Below are 22,666 nucleotides of genomic sequence, written 5' to 3' on the forward strand. Positions count from 1 at the left end.
CACAGCAAAGGGCCCAGCAGGGCGTCCCTCAGCCACCATGCAGCAAACAGGCCCCCGTGGGATCAAGGGGCGTAACAGTCACTGAGCTCCTCACACTGTAGACTGGATCCCCGGGGCCGATGAGCAGACAGCCGCCAGGCAGCACCAGGGCGAGTCCGATCAGGAGCCGCCGCTGACCACACTGGCACCGCGACCTACCTTTCACAACGGCACTGGGTCCTCGCGTGATCTCAGGGGCCGCGCACCCCGCAGCTCCAACTCCCAACACCCTCGAGGCCCCGGAGCACACTCCTCCTGTAGCGGACCGCCAGATCAATCCAGCGCCTCACAGCCTCGCGGAATATCAGCAGGTGCCCCGAGGGGAGGGGCAAACAGGGACAGTAAACGATGCGGCTCAAGCAGGGATCGGCGGCGGGCCTATCAAGGAGCGTCCGCCACACAGGTCCCACAGAGAAGCTCCGCGCCGGCCGACACACCGTCAGCGAGCCCCCGGCATCTATGCTCCCTGCCGGCACAGCTACAATGGTGGATGGCTCAGGGGAGGCAAAATATTAACAGGATAGTTGCGCCGGCCGGCAGAGCTGCACTACTGTGCGGCCATCTTGCCGTGTGCCTAGCCACGCCCCCTATCGACCAAAGAGTTAGTGTGATAACTTATTCGCCAGGGAGAAGTTGCTCCCTGGGACAGCTTCACGTTGGGTGGCCTCAGGAGAAGTAGACTGTTTGCCAGTGAACCACAGCATGCTTCTCTGATATCTTCCTTGCAATTCAGCATATTTCTTTAAGCACCATTTGACTTTGTAAGGGACACTGGCTGCTTTTAAAAGAAAATGGTGATTTACTGAGAATGTGAATGGAGGTCTACTGTCCCTCACCCCAATTTAGTCTCTTCATGTTCTTGCCAGACTGATACACTCATGTCCGTGCTCACAGGTTCCCTATGAAGAATAAAAACTGATGATGGGAGGGTAGAGCTGGGTGGGATTCTATATAGTGTTGAGGAGGAGGTGGAGTCTTAATTTAAGTAATTGGCCCAGATGTAAAGGAAATGAGCCAGCTCAGTGCCATTTATGTCACTTCCAGATTTCTGAATATTCTTGCGTTTTCTCTATAAAAATGTCGGTCAAAGCGACCGAAGTTAAGCATCTCATTTGCTTAAGAAGTGGAACTCATATCCCAAGACCCATCAGAGCTACATCTTAGATGCTTCACGAGTGGACTAAAGTAAGATTTCTTTCTTGTTTCGGGAGGAAGATTTCAATGGTTGTGGCAAGGTATGATAGACGGGTTAATAATTGTTCAGTTCGTTTAGGTTAGTGTAAGAGGAGAGAAGTGATTCAAGGCTGTAGAAGTATTTTGCTTATTCAGATGAAGAAGTGAGCTTTCAATTTAAGTTACGCAAGTACTTTAGTAGCTGAAATCTCTAGGTTTCAGTTTTAGGGTCTGCTGTTAAGTGGGTGGGGTTTAGGCATCCCACAATGTGTTGGACGTCTGTTGAGAATTGTTGGACCTTTGGAGATCGAGTAACAACACTGTCGTTTTTGATTTTGTTAAATTTCACAAGCAAGGTTTGACAAATGTCTAGAAGTTATTCAGTCAAGACTAGTGTGCCTGTAAATGTGTTTATTGCATGATTGTGTCTAACCATTAAACAAATGTTCACACTAAAGATACATTTATGGAAGTTCATTTGTTTCCAACTTACCTCATTATGCTCTCTCTCTCTCTGTCTGTCCTTAGTTTTGAATGTTCTTCTTAGCTTAATTTGTTTTATACCTGGCACATTGTGTAATTATTTATCTTTTTTTGTAGCATGCAGTTTAACACATATTTTCTTTAACATTTAAGGTCACTGGAGCTGTTTTTTGCCACTAGTCAAAATAACAGAGACCATGGAAATGATGGGAAGTCACCACATCTGTGCCGCAAGTTTTCGTCTCCTCCCCCAATGTCACTTTCTAGGACTTCTTCACCTGTCAGGACTAGAAAACTGTCTTTGAATTCTCCCCTTAACTCAAGGATTGGGGCTTTAGATCTATCCACTTCTTCCAGTGCCAGCAGCCCTACCTCAGTTTACAGTCCAGCAACGTCACCGCCACCTATCTCCAATAAAGTACCTCTTGATCTTAGCAAGGCACCTTCATCACCAGAGCAAAGTCCTGGGCCTTTGGAGGAGAATTCTGAGAACCCTAGAATTGAACTCTGTAATAAGTTAAGAAGGAGCATTCGAAGAGGTATTACAGCATAAACATACTGTGTGATGTTTTTGTGACTGGAATGTGATTTGAGAATTTATTTATGACACAATTTTATTTATATGTCCTAATGGAATAATTTGAAAAGACAGATTGGTTCTGTTCATGAATACCCAGCTGTTCCAATTATTATAATGTGTCATGGAGTGGTGCTCACCTTTCTAATTCTCAGTATTATTTGGATGCCTCCTCCAAGTGGCACCTGAACATTTAAAATATCAGCCAGCAAATATTTGATTTTTCTATTGCATTGCAGCCTTGGTGTGTATCTTGCACCACCTCAACTTGCTTTACTTGCTGTGCCATAGTAACTTTTCTTTCCCCAACTAAGTCACTGAAGCAGTGTAAGGATCCTGGTAACACTGCTTCTCAATAACGTCATTAACTTCAATCAGATGCAATCACATACTTACCAGTATTTTTTGTAGGTTGTATCTTCGGGGATATTTCTAGATAAATGTGAACATAGTCTACCAGTGCCATGTTATGGACTATTGTTTGTTTTCAGTCCACTTGTAGGTAAATTACCATTTCTGAGGGGTCTCCCTGGATTATTTTGCTTTTTTGCTGCTTCTTATGTTTGCTGGCTGTCCATGTGCACTCTAGCCCTGCTATCCAGTGGTAGAGTTCCCCCTTTCAACATGATGAAATTGGCATACTCCTGATTGGCATATTAACTTACCTATCATTCCCTAGTATACGGTATCAAGGTGTCCCCAGGGCCTGTAAGTTAAATGTCACAAGTGGACTGCAGCACCCATTGGCCTATCCACTATGGTGACAGTGTTAAGATGAATGCAGGCAAGATGTTCCATAGGAGAGCACTTAGATACAATATTTAATTTAACAATGTTGTATTCGCCTAGGAAACTGCTAGATATTTCTCTATTGGACTTTTCAAAATATATATCATGAGCCAAATTTACTGGTGAAGTCTGTTTCATAAAACATATTATGTAAAGTTTACTCTTATAAAGTTACCTTTTTTCTATTTAATCCCTCTGGAGGCCTATTTTCATGATCTCCAGCTGTCACATGGCAGCTGAATAGCCCTCTGGATGAGGTGTGAAAACTGCCCTCCAGAGCAGGACAGAGCCTTGGGTGTTGGGAGATGTTCTGTTTCTCCGGCAGCGTGACCATCTGGCCTGTGCCCAGGAATTGATTACATTCAGAGAGGCCTACCTTGTCGCAGGCAAATGGTAAATGTTACCTAGGCAGGGCACATCTTTATTCCCCTAGTCAGTCAGGTACCAATCCCACTGAGAGATGAGCTACCCCAGAACTGGTTTAGAGTGACTAAAGAGGAGGGGTGCTCATTTTCTTGGTCAGTCCTTTGGGTGAGCACACACACTCTGCACAGGGGAGAAGGGTTTCACCATCATGGATTGAGGCAGAGCATTGTGGGATTGTTTGTAATAGGAAGCACTACAAAAGTTGGTAAAGCTGCCCCTGGTAAGTTTTACCCCATTGGTTAACGAGGACCAGGAGTCACCGTCAGCCACAGGCTGATGCCAGGCATAAATATAGACCCCACAATACCCTCTTCATAACACTTTCTGGACCGGTGGCAGAACGAAAAAGGACTTTAACTGCTTTCTGTGACCTGAGAAGAGTCAACCTGCTCTCCTTCTTGTAAACAGGGCAAAGAAGGGAATTTTAAGCATCATAAGACTGACCTGTTTAGGCTATTGGGACACAACAAGCTGCAAGAGTCCCTTTCCTACAACAGCTACTGACCAGTTCTAACTGGACCTGCCCTGGACCGTACTGTTGGCTTCTGCTGGAGCAAAACTTGAGCCCCAAGCCAGACCCTCCAGAATTTTACACTCTAGCGATTTGCATTAAAAAAATGCAAAATCAAGACTTTTGTAGGAATCCAGTGACTTTTACAAAGCCCCCCCCCCCCCAAATCTTTTTTTAAAAGTCTTGGAAGCATATTTGGACATTCTTTAATTACCCTGCGCTGCAGCACTGGGTCAATAAAAGGAGGCGAGCAGGAAAGAGTTGTTTCCATTCTCTCTTTCCTGCTATGCAGTGTCACTTTGAGCTTCATAGAGGCAAAGCCTTCCTTCAAGAACCTCAAAGAAAGATGCACCAGTCCTACACTTAAAGGATGCAAAAAAAGACTGCTGGAGATGAGGACACTGCATGTATGAGTATCCTGGCCTCCTTTCGCAGTCTTTCTCCTTTTCTTTTTGGCCCCGTCACTTTGCACTGAGCACAGTGTAACACATGGTGCTGCAGGGAGGTGTTACAGTAGCCCTCCTCCACCATCCTCCCACCTTGCATTAAGATGCAATGAAGGTGCAGGGGGTACATTATCAGTATCCTCCTGCAGCAAGCATTTCACGCTGGTGTCGTTGTTCCTAGGACCGAGTAGGTGTCGGGCAAAGTTATTCCGCCCGAGTTCGAAATCAGCCCTATGATCTCATCAGGGTGCCAGGGAAGACCCTTCTCATCAAAAGGCGCTTTGAAACAGATCTTATTCAAAGGCATGTTCATATCTTTCAACCTTAACTGTATATCTTGAGGCTGCTGAGTATTTACTAAGCACTTTGAAAAATTTAGGAAGTGATGTTTCAGGTTTAGAGATATAAAGGAGGGTATCATCCATATACGGCGTAAATTTAACATGAACCTTATTTAACTGGAATCCAGAAATGGCATCAGAGTGTATCAGCTTATACAAAAAAGGTTTGAGTGCAAGTATAAAAAGCATGGGTGATAAAGGACATCCCTGCCGTGTGCCTCTATAGAGGACAAAGTAAGAGGATTAGACACCATAAACCAAAACATAAGAGCCTGAGGAGGAATATAGTAGGGATCTTAAATGAAGAAATTGAAAGCCAAGCCTGTGCCAGCGGAAAGCGTGCATTAAGTAATTCAACTCTACTCTACTTTTCGGCATCTAAGGACACTGCTGCAAGGGAGTGATTAGGTTTGGCTGCTTTGCTAAGGATGTTTAGGAAGACTTGCAAATTGTCTGTAATACTCCTATTCTTAACAAAACCGAATTGTTCCATATCAATTAAATCCTGCATAAAGTAATTAAGACGTAAGGCCAATGCTTTGGTGATAATTTTACAACCTGTATTTTTAAGTGATATGGGACGATAATTTTTACATAGAGAAGGATCTCTGTTTTTCTAATGAATAAGACCCATAACTGCCTCTGTAAAGGAACCCGATGATTTATTCAATGAGAGGAAATGAGCAGCAGCGGTCCGTGGAGGGAGTTCCGTGGGGCGGAAAGGTGGGGCGGGGGAGGGGCTGGGTGGGGGTACTAAAGACCGCAACATGGATAATTGGAGGTAAGTAAACAATTAAATAAATACAACGAATTTCGTAGCGCGCGCTGCACCGTATTTTGTGATGCAGGGCGGGCTACGAAATTCGTTTTATTTATTTAATTGTTTACTTACCTCCAATTATCCATGTTCCGGTGTTTAGTACCCCCCACCCTGCCCCTCCCCCGCCCCGCCTTTCCGCCCCACGGAACTCCCTCCACGGGCCGCGGCTGGAAATGAGTGATTAACTAAAATACTTTGAGAAAAAGTTAGTTTAAAAATTGAAAAACAAATCTGGACCCAGCACATTACCCAATGAAAGGCTTTTAACAGCAGAAAAAAGCTCTTCCTTCCATAGCGAAGCCTCGAGAGGGGATAAGGGTTTGCGCATAGAGTGAAAAGAATGAGGAAAGGGAATCCTCAGATGGCAAGGCTTCAGGAGTCTAGAGTGTTTGGTAACAAAATATTTAGCAATGTTTGAGTCACGAAAGACAATTCCTTCTCCATAGCTTTCCGTTTGTTAGAAACATAACCAATTGTAAAACCTTCTAAATACAGCCTTAAACGCATCCCAAACAAATTGAAAGGAAGAGTCTCCTGTGTTGTTAATCTTGAAATATTCCTCAACAAATGCCTCATAAGAAGAAATAAAAGCCTTTTCAGAGAGTATGTGATTATTGTATCTCCAGCGAGATCAAGAAGGAGGATTAGGAAGAACATCCAAATCAGCAGACATTGGAGCATGATTGGAGATTAAAATTGAACCAATCTCAGAGTTCACTAAATGTTGAATGAGATTCCTACTAAAAAAAATATAATCTATCCTAGTCTGTGTTTTATGAGGAGCAGAGTAAAGGGAAAATTCTTGAAGAGCAAAAACGAATTATGCGTAATAGGGTGAGTAAAAGCCTTGTGAGCTCTATGAGGAAGAAATCTCTAAAGTGAATGACGATCAAGAAAAGTGTCCATGATTTGATCGCAGTTACCCCTAAAATAAAGTTGTATACATTAATAATCGTAAAAGTGACGCAGTCAATAATAAGCTGTACTAAAACCCATCTATCTCCCTGATCACTGTCCTCAGAAATAATTGAAACTTTAGAATTCTTATGACAGAGAATGGCTACGCCATTTTTATGCTGTAGAGAGGAGGAAAAGAATAGGTCACCCACCCATTGTTTTATGAGTTTGGTGATGTCAGCTTCTGTAAGACGTGTTTCTTGAAGCAACGCAAGCTGGCAGTGCAATCTAGGTAAATATTAAAAAACACGTCTGCGTTTAATAGGATTTTTCAACCCTTTAACATTCCAAGTTGTGATTCTAAGCTGTATACGAGGTAAATTCATATGTGAACAATAGGGATAAACAGATGTATGATAATAGTATGAAAAAGACGTTTTAGCAGAGAATACAGATAAAGGGAGTTAGAATGAAGTGAGGGGAAAGAAAAACCAAAAAGTAGATGGGGGCAAGGAACTCCCACGAAAGCATAAAGAGCAAAATGGCAACACAGGAAGAAAAACTATAGTTACAAAGAACACCTTACAAGTAAAAATATACATCCCAATTGATGAGGAGAGTGCCGAGCACCTTAAGAAAATGGAGCCAGACTCAGCTCCAGCAAAAACAAGACAATTTTTTTTTAAACACGACAACGATCAAACATATCAGTGATCTCAACGAAGAGAGGGAGAGAGGCATGTATGGTAAAATCAACATCAGAAAATATAGGTAGGCAAATGCAAGAGGATAAAAAAAGGTGACAATAAACTTACCATAGACTACGATAGAGGAAATGCTTCGGGAATGACATGCACAGTTAAAGAGGGTGAAACTAAAACGGAACAGGTAAACTCCCCAATGATACAATTGGGCTGAGAGATGAGAAAAAATATGACTTATACAAAATACAAATACTATGAATGAACAGACCCTAGATGAAAGAAAAAAATCAAATATTTCAGGAAGTTTAACAATGAGAACGTATATGACAATCAAGTCTTTGCAGCTGTGCCAATTTCCATGTCCTCAAGGCTGTGTTGATGAAGACAGTCATTTAGTTGAGATGGATCTTCAAAAGTGTAAGAAGATTATTTATAAGTTATTTTGAAGAAACATGTGTGAACAATACCATATCTAATATTCATGGCTTTTAATTGTGGGTGAAGATCCAAGAAGCGTTCGACTTCTTGCAGCTGTTGCATTAGAAACATCCTGCAAGAATCTTACCTTATTACCAGACTGATGGAGTGGGTCCGCTTGTTTGGCAGCAGACAGAAAATGCATCAAGTCAGTGTGCTATAAAAAATAGAATAATGATGCCCCTAGGTCTGCACTGAGGAGAGCTTTGCAGATGGTTTAGGACCTAGACCGTGGGCTCTTTGATTACTGAGTACGGTCTGATCAGATAAGTGCACAATAGTAGGAATGATCTTGTGCAGAAAGGCAATCATGCTAAACCCTTCTGAATTTTCTGGAATTCCTTAAAGCTGTAAGTTGTTTCTCCGATTTCTATTTTCCAAATCTTTAGCAGATGATTTGAGCAGCTCTATTTCCTTTGTTAACTAGGAGATCATCGGAATGGAGTCCTCCACATTACTGATCCTTTGGTCAATAGCCGTAATGCGCTGGTCGTGTGTGGGCCATTTCTCCTCAATGCAGTTAAGGGGGCATTAGCTTCAACTACAAAGACTTTCAGAGCCCTTATTTCCTCCATTACATCGACTAGGGTGAAAGGAGGGGGTATTTTGGATGGTGAATCTGAGTCTTTCTGTGGTCTTTTCACTGAAGGGGAGGGCTTATTGGGCAGAGCGCCAGATGAAGAAGAGGAACACCCCAAACCTAGTTCCATAGAATTTTCCATAATTGCTGTGAGAGATCTTGGGGCTAAATTGCATTGTCGAGATTTAGGACGGGTGATGAGTTTAGTAGAAGATAGATGGGGTGGCGATTTAGCCCTCTGTTTCTGAGTCCTACCCATTAAAGCAGGATGGATAGCAAGGAGACCTATGGTATGGCGATGAAGTGAGGCAATGCAATGTCACTACTTAAAATGATTCCCTTTGCACATTATAATACAGATAACAGGAGAGCGTGACTGAAACCCCCTTTCAGGCAAATTAAGTAATATTGTAGCTGTAAAATTCCTCCATTCAGCAAAACAATAGCCCCTATGCCCCCCAGCGTAGAATAGGAGGAGACAGTCAGTCAGTGTAATTCACCAATATAAGAAGACTGTAAGAGGGGATGGCCAATCCAAAGAACCGCCTTAAGTATGGATGAAGAACACCCCCTATATGATGAAAAAAGGACCTTTAGCCAGCAAAAGTAAACATGAAGAGAGGACAAATTCATGCAGCAGAATAGCACAATAAAAGCCCCTGTGACATGTCTCAGCATAGCAATTCCTCAGACCTTGGTCCAAGGATCTCACTCTTCCCACCAGCTCCCCAGCAGCTCAGCAGAGCTCTGCGCTGCCTCACGCCCAGCCAGCCCTCCTGTGCAGGGTTCGAGCCTGCCTGCCCTCTGCTTCTGCTCCGGTTCTGGTTTCATTTTATTGCAAGTTTAATCTACCTGACTGCCACTGTAATTTCTGGTTTCATCTCATTTTTATCTCTTTTACCCTGACTGCCACTGTAATTTCTGGTTTTATTTTGTTCTGACTGCCACTGTATTTGTCTTCTTTTGTGTTTCCATTCTACTCTCCCTCTTTGTATCCTGCCGTTTTCACTGCTATCCCTGACCCCTCCCCTCCCGCCTCACAGCTGATCGTCCCTCCCCCCTCCCCTTCAAATGGCACCGCTGGGGTGCCGAAGGCGTGCCTAAGGCAAGCCCGTCTGCGCCCGTCCATGCCTGTACTGCGCCCAGCTCCAGAATCCCTGTACCCCGCGAACGCCACGGCGCCCGTCTCTGCTACGACTCCAGCACCCTCCACGCACTCAATGCCTGACGAGCACGCACCTGCTACCTGGCCGCCCGAAGCGCACCCAAGGGCCCTTCCACTGACGGAACAGCAACTTCACCAGCATCTGACCCGCCAACCCAACCAACAGGAAAGAACCCAACTACCTCAGATGCATTCTTCTCAACACCCGAACAGCCCGCAATCACACCGTTCAACTCTGGGACCTGCTCGACTCAACCTCCCCAGACGTCGCCTTCCTGACAGAGACCTTGAAGAACCCCTCCTCGTCACCCGACATCGCCATAGCCATCCCGGATGGCTACGAGATCACCCGCAGGGACCGCACCAACGGAGTAGGGGGAGGAATCGCCATTGTCCACAGGAACACTCTCAGAGTCTCGACCAACACCGACGACACCCTCAGCACCGCCGAGCACCTGCACTTCCAGATCCACACCGACCCCAACACCACCCTCAGAGGAACCCTCGTCTACAGACCCCCCGGACTCCGACCACAGTTCAGCGACCCCATCGCCGACTGCGTCAGCTCTCACGCCCTCGCCTCCACGGACTACATCCTCCTCGGGGACCTGAACTTCCACCTCGAGAACAACAATGACGCCAACTCCACCACCCTGATCGCCAACCTCGGACTCAGACAACTCGTCACAACCCACCCACTCTGCCGGCCACACGCATGACCCCATCTTCTCCGCAAGCTCCCACGTCACCTTCAGCCACACCACTGAACTCCACTGGACCGACAATCGCTGAATCCACTTCACCTTCCGGAAACCCACCACGCACCGCCGAACCTAACAGATGCCCCGCCGCTGCTGGAGCAAAGTCACCGAAGACCAGCTAACCACCACCCTCGCCCAGAGCCCACCTGCCGACCCCACCGATCCCGACACCGCCACTCGCAACCTCAGACAGTGGATAGACGACTGCGCCAACACCCTCGCCCCGCTCAAGAAACTCTCCAAAAGCCACACCAGCAAGAAAGCCAGCTGGTTCACTGAAGACCTCCAGGCCTCCAAGGAAACCTGCCGAAAGCTACAGAAGAACTGGCTCCATGAACGAACACCGGACAGCTACGCAGCCCACAAAAACGTCACCCACAGACACCATCACCTCATCAGATCCACCATAAGGGCCTCCTTCAAAGACCGCCTAGAAAACAACGCACACAACAGCAAAGAGCTCTTCAACATCGTGAAGGAACGCTCCAACCCCAGCTCCAACCCCAACAACATCCCATCTTCGCAAGACCTGTGCGGCTCGCTTGCCACCTTCTTCCATCGCAAGATCGCAGACATCCACGACGGCTTCAACGCCACAACCGCCTCGACCACCACAGAGACACCTGCCCCCACGACCACCACCCGCACCAACCACCTGCTCTCCTGGACCAACATCAACGACGACGACACCATCAAGATCATGAACACCACCCACTCCGGATCTCCATCAGACCCTTGCCCACACCACATCTTCAACACAGCCAGCACCGCCATCGCACCCCATCTCCAGAAAGCCATCAACATCTCCTTCGAGACAGCAACCTTCCCGCAGAGCTGGAAGCACGCCGAGATCAACGCATTACTCAAGAAACCCAAGGACCTCAAGAACTTCCGGCCCATCTCCCTGCTCCTGGCAAAGGTCATCGAGAAGACCGTCAACAAAAAACTGACCCGCTACCTCGAGGAGAACAACATCCTGGACCTGACCCAGTCCAGGTTCTGCAGCAACCACAGCACCGAAACTGCCCTCATCGCCACCCCCAATGACATCAGAACACTGCTAGACAACGGAGAAACCGCGTCCCTCATCCTCCTGGACCTGTCAGCCGCCTTCGACACTGTCTGCCACCGTACACTACGATCACGCCTCCTTGAAGGCGGGATCCAAGAGAAGGCCCTGGACTGGACCACCTCCTTCCTCTACGGCAGAACACAGAGCGTCCGCCTCCCCCCCTTCCGCTCTGAAGCCACCGAGATCATCTGCGGCGTACCCCAGGGCTCATCCCTCAGCACAACGCTGTTCAACATCTACATGCCACTGCTCACCCACGTTGCCCGACTACACGACCTCAACATCATCTCCTACGGCAATGACACCCAACTGATCCTTTCCCTCACCAAGGACCCCAACACCGCCAAAACCAACCTGCATGAAGGAATGAAAGCCGTTGCTGAATGGATGAGGAACAGCCGACTGAAGCTGAACTCGGACAAGACGGAGGTCCTCATCCTCGGATCCACCGCTTTGGCATGGGACGACTCCTGGTGGCCGACCACACTGGGAACAGCTCCAACACCCACCGACCATGCACGCAACCTAGGGATCATCCTCGACACCACCCTCTCCATGACTAAGCAGGTCAACGCCGTCTCTTCCTCCTGCTTCAACAACCTCCGCATGCTCCGCAAGATCTACAAGTGGATCCCCACTGAAACGAGAAGAACGGTCACCCAGGCCCTCGTCAGCAGCAGGTTGGATTACGGAAACGCACTCTATGCAGGAGCCTCGGCAAAACTCCTGAAAAGGCTTCAACGCATCCAGAATGCCTCTGCACGCCTGATCCTCGATATCCCTCGCCGCAGCCACATCACACCCAACCTGAGAGACCTGCACTGGCTCCCCGTCAGCAAGAGGATAAACTTCAAGCTCCTCACCCACACACACAAGGCACTCCACAACACCGGACCAGCGTACCTCAACGGACGACGCAGCTTCTACACCCCCACCCGCCAGCTAGCTACGCTCTGCCACAATCCCCCGCATCCGAAGAGCAACCTCCGGCGGCAGATCGTTCTCCCACCTCGCCGCAAAGACCTGGAACACCCTCCCCATCCACCTACGGCAGACCCAAGACCTGCTGACCTTCAGAAGACTTCTCAAGACCTGGCTATTCGAGCTGTAGCAGCATTCCACCCTCTCCCCCAGTGCCTTGAGACCCTCACGGGTATGTAGTGAGCTTTACAAATGCAATGATTGATTGATTGACATGAACCAGGAGCACTTCAAGATGGCGGCACGTTCTGACAGGGAGATGCTCTTGTGGATGAAAACATGCCTGTGCAGCAGAGAAAAACCCTCAAGAGGACTAAAACAAAGGCGCCAACCTTTCAACACTTAATTCCGCCATCGGAATGTAAATAAATGGGCATTGTACGGCAGAGCTTGAAAGGAGCGCCAGAGCCGACCAGGATCTTTAAGGTCTGGCATCCATCTTGCTCTGCGCATGCATGCTTCTCCGCCTTCTACTGTTTTGAGGAAGTCTATGTCCCTGATGATGATTTCTCCTGGGTGCAGTAATGGTCAGGAAGGAGTGCCTTGTCCACTGCCTGTGCAAACTTAAATGTGGTCCATATATTTTCCGATGGGTGGCTTTGCATGTTACACTTAATGCTGCTCTTGCATGTCCCCCCCCCCGCCACTGGCGATCCGTCAAGGAGAAGATAACGGTATTTTAATACTGCATGTGTGTTTTGAAAATATAATTTCATTTTGCACTCTGTTTATGTTGGTTAGAAAAATTAATTCTTATACAGACATGTTGAAAACAACGGAAAATGCTGAGCTGTCATTCACTTAAACACTTAGAGGAAAGGGCAAGTAACTGTTACAGACAGTCAATGGGTGTTCAGTCGCTATGACCCTGAAAAGATGATGTTCAGATTGAGTTGAAATACAAATGAGGTAGTGAAAATACATTGGAGATAAGCCATACAAAATATGGATTCAGACAAACCCATTCTAAAAGGCCCCAGTCGTAAACACGATAAATCTGCAATTTTCCTAATGGTGGTCGTGTGTGCTTGCCAACCCTCATGCCATGCCTGCTGGCACAACAGTAAGAGCATATAACCCAGTTTCAAGTTTATTTTATTTATGTTACGGAACTATGAGGAGGTCCACATAAAATCTCAAAATACATACATGAAAAATAAAATAAGATTCCAAATTACCATTTTGTGCACAGAGTACAGTAGAACTGCCCTGGCAATAGGTCCCACAATCATAAAAAATATCCAAAATTCTAAAAAGTTAAATATTCTACATTTTCCCAAAAAGCAGCAAAATATTGTACCAAAAAGTACATAAAGTGACTTTTGTGCCGTAAGTTCATAATGTGCAAAAAATATATTAAAAAAATATTTTAAAAATGTTTTATATGCAATTAATTTGCAACAACAATTCACAGATATATATTGCATAAAAAGGCAATATTCCCCACTTAAGAATCAATAACACCCACAATAACATACAAAATAACACATCATTAATCCAGCTTTAAAAAACATTTTAAAAAGTAAAAAATTCTGTTACAAAACATTTAGTTCGGGGGTACATAAAGCGACTGCAATATTGTTGGGGCTGAAAGGATAGACAGCTGCAAACATATAGTTTTCAGCCAATTCCGCCAACATAATGAGAGAGCAGGGCAAAAAAATAAGACATGGTTAAGATCTTGAAGACTGTTTTGGCACAAATTACAAACCGCTGAAGAGCAATGACATTTTGCCAAAAGGGGATTTAGTGGGCACATAGCCTGCCTCAAAGTATCCAAAAACATCTCACTCCATGTGGCAAATTCTCCAAAATATAGTCATGTGCTTTGTTTATTATACAAGCATCAATAGCCGAATGGGAGACCCTTTTTTGTATACATGCCTCCCTATCCAAGTGAAAGCTCAAAGATCATGTGTCTTGTTTAAAACTAACTTTTAATGTGAAGATCAAAGCCGAATTTAATTGAAGCAAGTCTGCCCTGCCACAAAACGTCTTTTAATTAATGAGTTTCCTTTTGGCTCATATAAAATGTATTTTCTGTACAAAACCGTGATCACTCTTTGCTAAGCACACAGCGGAGTGCATCACCCCTGCGAGCCCCTGTACAAAGGCACTTCTCAACTCAAATTCTAACCTTAAAGCCACCATGAGAGAGCTGGATTAACTGATGCCAAGCTTCTAAGTACTCGGCATTCCATTATATTTAAAAAGCCCAATTTTGAAACATCAATTAATTCTAATCCATGTAATAAAGAGGCAGGAATCTTATAGCTCGATAGACCTCCAATAAAAGTGCAAAATGCCTTCTCCCCATGGCCCTATAAAGGACAGCCAGACATTTAGCCTGGGAATTAGCTTTAGTCATATCACTTTCCATGTCAGAATTTTCACTTAAATTCCCACACACTGTCTTCCCCAGGAAAATATATGATTTCACAATTTCTAGCTTTTGATCACCCAAAGACTATACAACATTTCCATATTTCAGCTTCTTACTTCATGGAAACGCATAACTTTACTTTTAGATACATTTTTTTTAAAGTAATGAGCTTTAACACATTTTTGTAATGCTTGCAGATGACTAGTTATACCTTTCGGGGTAAGGTCAAAAATTATTATGTTATGTGCATAAAGTAATCACACAATAGATTTCCCCCCATCAATCGGAGCAATACCCTCACTCCGGGCTAAATAATCAGGACGATCTAAAATATATAAGGAAAAGAGAAGAGGGACAAGCAAACACGCTTGTTTCAACCCATTTACAGTAGGAATTGCTTGAGATAGACCCCTATCCCCACCCAGGAGAAATCTACACCAAGTATTGGTGTGACGGGTGCAAACTAACTTTAAAAGGGTACCCTGTGTACCCAAACTTAAAAGCTTATTCCACAGCAAAAGACGATATACTTTATCAAATGCTGTGGAGTAGTCTATAAAAGCTGCATATACTATCCCCCCTCTAACTTTAACATATTTTTCATTTATTACCTATAGGACAGTCATATTATCAGATGATGTGCTGAGTAAGTTTAAATACAATGAGGTAGCGAATATACATTGGAAATGAGCCATAAAAAATATGGATTTAGACAAACCCATTCTAAAAGGCCCCAGTTGTTAACAAGATAAATCTGCAACTTTCGTAATGGTGGTTGTGTGTACTTGCCAGCCCTTAAGCAATGCCTGCTGGGACAACATTAGGAGCATAAAGTCAGGAGAATGTGCCTTTGCACGCTGAGCGGATTTTATTCTGCATGTTTAAAACTTATCTCCAGGTAGAGAAACCTCTTCCCCTTCAACCCTAACACATATTGATCTATTCTACCGTTAAATGAACCAGTAAACCTACTGTTTTTAATGTAAATGTGGGTGTGTGATTGTGGGGGCCAATGCGTCTCAAAAGTTAATGAACACCCACAGTTTACAGTGACTTTCCCTAAGGAACGGGCACATTTAAATATGTATTTTTCATACTTATGAATGTTTCACGCTTACATTGAAATATTTTTTTGGTTAAAAATTGTGCAATAAGCATGCAATGTGCACAAACCTGACAGTGTTCTTGCAGAAAGGACATCCATACAGAAAACATATTCACAGATAATGGGCAAAGTACTGTTGGATATGTAACAGTTTACTACATATTCCTACCTGTACACATGTGTACCATGGGCAATGCGAGAAACATGCAATTGCAGGATTAGGGAAATAGACACAAGTCAGACCCAAACTGGCATACTTTATGACATGGAAAATGTTTGAATGAGTAAGAAGGGAAGGTGCATAGATGAAATTGCACACATTCTGCAAATACTTAGGTGGTAACTATTTATAGAGTAAGCTAGATGAGTAATAAGTAACCTTTCTGAAACTGTCCGTTGCCGCTGTGTTAGTCCAAATAAACGGAACATTTAAGGGGCATGACGGGGAATGCCTTGAAAAATGGTGAAAAGTGTTGACTTGCAGTAAGATGCTGAAACAAGGATTCTCTCTGGTTTCCAAAGTTTCCAAAAACTAGTAAACTGAACACTTAAAAAAATTCTTGCATTTTTGCGTTGCCTGATTTCAAAGGTTTTGCACAAACAAAAAAAAACTAATGAGAACGATTAAGGCTTTCTTCCATGTAAATTAAAAAGTTGAAAAGGCAGAGTAAACACTGATGAACAAACCATGTTAATGATGTCCCTGGTGATAAAACTAATGGAGTTGTAACAGAAAGGAATATCATTACTAAGAACTGCATATTGTTTAGCAAGATGTATTTTAAAGTGACAGGTTGTCCAGGGAGTCTGATGATTAAGTAGTCATTACTCTGTTCAAGCTTGATTAGTATCAGAATGATTTACATTGTCACTAATGAGCCATTTAATAGTTTTGTAGTACTCATTTAAAGAATGTGTCTTACATTTTAACAAATGATATTGATAAGTCATTTATTTGCATTTATTATTTATCAAAGTCTAAGCATATTTCAGTCATATAAATCAACTAATTTTTAAAAGGTATTACTTCATATTGTTGGGAAGGTAATGCATCTAGGCAAGAAGTAAAGCATTTTATAAATGTATGCTTTGAGGCTCTATCCCTTTATGTAATACGTTTCAAATCCATATATTATTTTTTATGCTTAGAGGGGATATGATTGTTATAGTATGGGTTGGAAATGACCATCTTTTGTGTAGTATTCCCCCAGATTTGTGCCTGGACTTTTTTTGTTGGCTTTAGGACTCTGTGCATTTTACGACTGCTAACCAGTACTAAAGTGTTGTGCTCTCCTTTAAAACACACTGAAATTGAGAATAACAGATTGCCATGATTAAGTCTCTAGTATATGGTACTACATGTACCCAGGGCCAGTGGCGGCTGGTGGATTTTGGAAGTGGTGAGGCGTAATTTTTTGTACCCTAGTATAACGAGCGAGCACGCGAGCGAGCTCGAAGTTGAAAAGGAGGGTGTGGGGGGGAGGGGTTCTGCTCCTGCAAGGAATTTTGAAAGAAATGTATTCAAATTATGGCTTTTACGCCACATTTTTACTGCAAATTGTTTAAAAAAGGGATCCAACTATAGCATTTTAAAACACAAGTGTGAAGAAAATATTAGACATATAAAAAATGTGCCCAATGCACAGACTGGTCTGCTTGCAAAATGACCCCCAAGCACACCCAACCAACGGAAACAGGCCAGCATGAAAATCGGAGGCTCTCTTATACTGCTTGATGCCATGTGTGCAGTGTGGCTACTGTAGGACGTTAGGGAAGGTAGGGTGAACAGACCAAAAGTCAGTGGCCAGATCAGTGCCTCTGATAGACTGGTAGGGATGAGATGGTGTCAGACATAAGTCAGACCTGTGCCACTGGCAGGGTTGGTATGGTGTCAGTCATATGTCAGATCAGTGCCTCTGACAGCCCGGGCAGGTTTAGCTCCTTTGTTTACTTCATACAGTCTGTCGGAGTTACTGAGGTTGCAGCCCTGACTTGCTCTCCCAATTCTTGTGTTGGAGGTGGTAGTTATTTTGAATAACCTGCCTGGTCCAAACATTGCTCTTCCCTATACTGACCCTTTAGAGGTTTTGAACCTGGCACTACCCTCATTAGCTAAGGTGGGTAGCCGCCCTTGTGACCCGTGGATGCATCTGGTAAACATGGGGGCAATGCGGTCTTTTCTCTGTACTGTTTTTCTGAATTCCTGGTACTGTAGTCAAAGCGTTCTGGGTTATGTCACAATAGTGCAGGATAGGGTGAGCTGCGATGGGTCCGACAGGCCCAACAGATTAGGGTACTGCAAAGAAGGAACCTAAGATCGCCTTCAGGCCGCACATTATTGCAATGCATTTGTGCACATGGTGTGCACAGCGGTGTGCACAGCAGTGTGCAAGCACAGCTGTGTACCAGCCAAGGTCAAACTGTGAGCTTACTTGGCACATTCTTAAAATGTTTGAGGGATGGTGTCTTCATTTGTCTCGAGTTTTACCTCAAAATGAAATTACTTAAATATTAAAAGAGAATAACTGAAAACTCAATCTAGGGTTTGAAAGGAAATACTTTTAACACACAACATAATTCAAATGTCTGTAAATGAACTCTGCAAATATATCAGAATTAGCAAAGCACAAATGAACCAAATTGTTTTGTAATCCTGAAGTTTGCTGTAAACAATTATTTTAATACAAATCAATGCCCCAGGTGATGCCATTTCCACACATGTTTGTTTTGCCAATGCTTGTTTTTCCAATAGACCACAGCAGACACACTAACATGCACTTGCCCTCCCTCCAAATCAGAAACCTTCAATGGCTTTTGTCGCAGGCCAAAATTACCTTAAAGATTCTCTAAGTCACCAACAAAAGGACCAGGACCCAGCTACCGCCTGAAAGAACTTAAAACAGTACCAATCACATCCACTCTGATTAAGCCACTATCCTACAGATCCACAGGAACACAAAGAAAAGCAAAGGAGATAAGTGTTTTATGGAGGGTGGTCCACATCTCTGGCTCACCTTTCCTCATTAGATGAAGGGCTACAATGAAAATCCACTTATCCCCGTTACATCACCAGAGTTCTAGATATAGCATGTAAATCTGATCCCAAGTAAGAAGTCTATCATATGCTGTGAGCGAATAAAAGCAAGCATGCCCTTTTTGTGGGAGGGTTTTAAATAGCACAAACTAGACCCGAAGGTATCAGAGTGCTTTACCTGAACACCAGTTGCGTTACAGATGGACACATCCCTTTTTTTTTCGTTAGGCAGGGGGAGAATAAGTGACTTGCCCAGAATCACAGGATGTTGAGCGTCCCTGTCGAGATTCGAACCTGGTTCCCCAGCTTCAAGGTTGATTACTCTAGCTGTTAGGCCACACCCTCCCCCTGTCCTTCTAGCTTCTACCACACAACTTTTAATGATAAGGTCAACAAAACCAATTCCACATGCTCCCTCGGCCTCCCTCCTGTGGTCTACGCATGGCCCACAATATCTCCCCAAATCTCTCCCTGTTCTCACTCCGTCTTTTTGCATTCCACAGCTCGCTTGTGATCTCTTACCATGTTCACTCTCTCATGCAGCCTGTCCCCCTCTTGCTCTCCTCAGTGGCTGTTCTGCCGTATCTCCCACTTTCTCCTCCTTTTCTTTCCTCTCATTCACCAATCTCGCGTCCTTTCTCCTCTTGTTATTATCCTGTTATCCCACCTCTCCCTTGCTCGCTCTGTTGCTCTCATGCCTTATCTTCTTTCGCCCCTGCTCCCTCTCCTGCGCTCTTGCTGTGCTGTTTCTGTATCCCTCTTTCTATCATGCACTCTCCTGCTCTTTAATCTCTCTCCTGATTTACCCGCCTTCCTTCTTCTCTCTCCATATATTCCTTCCTGTCTATATTGTTTTCCGGTTTTCTTCTTTACTTGCCCGCTCTTCCCCTCGTGCACTCCCTCAATTGTTCTCTCCTTTTTCTCCTTCTATCGCACCGTCCCCTCACTTCTCACCCCAATTGTACCTGTCTCTCTCCTGCGCTCTCTCTCTATTTCCTCCTCACTTCCTATCTGTCAGGTGCTCTTTTATCGTCTTTTTTCCTCTCCCTCACGCTCTCTTGTTGGTTTTAATCTCCCTGCCCTACAACTCTCCTTCTCTCTCAGTCAGTTCCGCTGCCTCTCTGTTTCGTCTGCTCTCTGCAAAACTCTTGTGTTCTTTCACTATCACATTTATGTCTCTCCTGCTGGTCTCCCGTCTGTATACTCTTCCTCTCCCCCACCTCCTCCCTCTCTCCTGCAGTGCTGGGACCCTGGCAGCCCCTGCTTCCTCCCCGACCCCTCTGCCTTACTGCACGATGCTGGTCTGAGGGCGCCATTTCTCCTGGCCAACAGAAGTCAAGGCCCAAGATGTTAAGGATTATCGAGACCTAGAGCAAATATTCTCCATTAATTGAATATATGCCTATTTCATGCCTGTAGTGTTTTCTGCGCTCCGACTTACATAATGTAAACAAGCTCAATACGCAAATGTGAGGGGGGCTAAGCAGCACAGACACACCACAAAAAAGAACCCAAGGACGCATGGCAGGAAAGGCCTCACAAATTAAACATTTCGAATTTCCTGACAGGAAAGGCCTCACACACACACACGTCTTAACTAAATTACCTTTATCTCGGGATCTGACAGCAGAGCTAGCACTCAAGAGCAGTTGGTGAATAAAAGCTTTGGAGAGGGCTCGGTCATTTTAAAACAGTCTCTCTCGATCAATATAATGTACTGTAAGTAAATAAAATACTCACCAATGGAACGTTCTCGTGCCAGGCTCCTCCGCATGACTGGACGGCAGACAGCATGGCGTAAGCCTGGAAGGAACTGGAAAATACTGGATTCAAACTCCTCCCCCAGACACCAGCCCACCAATCATTTTACAAATGAACAACTATTGCTGGGGCTCGTGGAAGAAGGAGGCCACTGACACACCCACCTCCTACATTGTTTAAGCTGACTGCCCGGCCCCCAGCCATTGAAATGAATGTAATCTTTCGACTCCTCCCTGGGCTACGTGAATAACGCCCAAACTAAAACATTATTCTGGCAGTGATACACTGAACAGGCCCACCAGTGTGCCGTCACTGCCCTGCTTTCTGGCTGCACGTCGAAGAAATCTTCGCCCAGCCAAGATATGCACAGAGCCAAGGGCCATCCTCCCCCACCCCCTCAAACAAAAACCCAGATTTACATGTTAGTTCACCGAGCAGCCAGCACAATTAATTGCTAGCTGCTCGGTGTTCCATCTCGCATTTTGTTCTCTCCCCTAGGGTGGCAGGGCGACGCCCATCTCGCTCCTATACACCAGCCGCCCCTGCCCAGGGCCTGTAAATTAAATGGCACTAGTGGGCGGCGGCGCTCATTGTGCCTCCACTACAGCAGCACTGTGAAACATTTCTCCAGGCCTGCCGCGGCAGCCTGGCTGTGAAGTTTTTAAAATTTCAAATAGACCTGTCGAAATCCCCTTTTTAACACTTCTTTTAAACATTTCTAAGACACCTCTAAAGTAGGCCTTGCTGCCCAGTAAGGCAGGATGAATGGTATTTAATAGCAGGCCATACGGAAATTAATGTTACCCATGTCCTGACAGTGAAAAGGACCCAAATGCAATTTTCACTGTGGCAAGATTAGCTGCCCCATAGTAAAACATTGGATTACAATATAACACCTCACAATTATAATTTTGGGTTGGAAGCAGCTAAAAATATAATTTGAAGACTCATTTTAATAGGTTTTCAAAATTTTGAATAACAATGTTGTAAATGGTACTTTTTGAAACGCTACTTCCCCTTACTTAAACTTCTGAATGCCTTTCTGACAGTATTCAACGGCCACTTGACTGAAGATGGCTGTCTGTGGTGAGACGTGGATTGCTCTCAGATAGGATAAAGGGCTTAGGTCTGGGGAGGTGATGGCCTTCCCTTGACAGGATGGCCTGCTCCAGAACTGGTTTGTAGTGACCAGAAGGGAGAAGTTTGCCCATTATCATAGCCACACCACTGGATGTGCCCAGGGAGTTTTGACTAAGGGAAGAAAGGTCCTGTCATCTTGGATATAGAAAGAGGGGGGGGCACTATGGAATAGTTTACGAGACACACATAAAGTATTGTAAAAGTGTGCAGGATCCTCTCTGGGAACTTCTACCTCATTGCAAGGTTGTGACCAGTGGTTGTACCCACCCATAGGCTGGTACTGGGCATAAATGTTGCATCCTCGGTACCTGCCTCAGAACACTCCTGGACCTGAGAAGAACAAACGAAGAACTGCCCTGTCTGAAAACCTGAATTAAAGACTAGGCTGCTTGCCTTGAACCCAGGACCCAGAAGTGACTGCATTGGTCAGTTGGCTGATCTATTTGAGTTAGAGGGCTAAAACAAGCATCCAGAGGCCTAATTCTGATGTCCAGCTGATCAGTCCCTAGTGAAATTGACCTGATCTCCTCTTTTGGCTTTGGCTGTGGTCAGTGTGAAATCCTCCCTACCTAACTGAACACTTCACCAGACTCTGTGCCGACGATTGACACCAGCAACCTTCATCAACTGCTTCATCGGATTTGACATGAAACAGCATACGATCAACAGCTTCCTCGGATTCAATGTTGAGCAGCACCGGATCAAGTGTCACCGGACTCAACGTACATCTCCAAGCATAAGCTAATCGGCTCCAAAACCTCATGTAGCAGCTCCCTATCGCCTTCCAGCCATTCTTCTGCCCCACAGAATTTTTTTTACCTCCACAAAAGTGAGAAGACAATTTTATGACCGGGACAAACCTGCTCTTACCCTTTTCCTGGCCCAGTGCAATCAGTTGCCCACTGTTGGCATTTAATGCCTTTCAGTGCTATTTGTAAATTTACATTTTTAAATACAGACTTTATAAATGCATAATTGTGGTTATACTAATTGGATTCTGG

The 22,666-nt window shown here is 44.8% G+C and overlaps 1 protein-coding gene across 2 annotated transcripts in view; it reads left to right on the forward strand.

Moving 5' to 3' along the window:
* RASGRF2 (Ras protein specific guanine nucleotide releasing factor 2) overlaps positions 1–22,666 on the forward strand; it is a 2,022,215-nt gene that overhangs the window by 1,305,375 nt on the left and 694,174 nt on the right. For both annotated transcript variants that reach the window (XM_085632406.1, XM_085632407.1), the window contains exon 15: positions 1,849–2,234. In XM_085632406.1, the coding sequence (XP_085488532.1) occupies positions 1,849–2,234 (386 nt within the window). The remainder of the gene's footprint in view (positions 1–1,848; positions 2,235–22,666) is intronic.

This window comes from Triturus cristatus, chromosome 2_1, assembly GCF_964204655.1.
Source record: "Triturus cristatus chromosome 2_1, aTriCri1.1, whole genome shotgun sequence".
Lineage (NCBI taxonomy): Eukaryota > Metazoa > Chordata > Amphibia > Caudata > Salamandridae > Triturus > Triturus cristatus.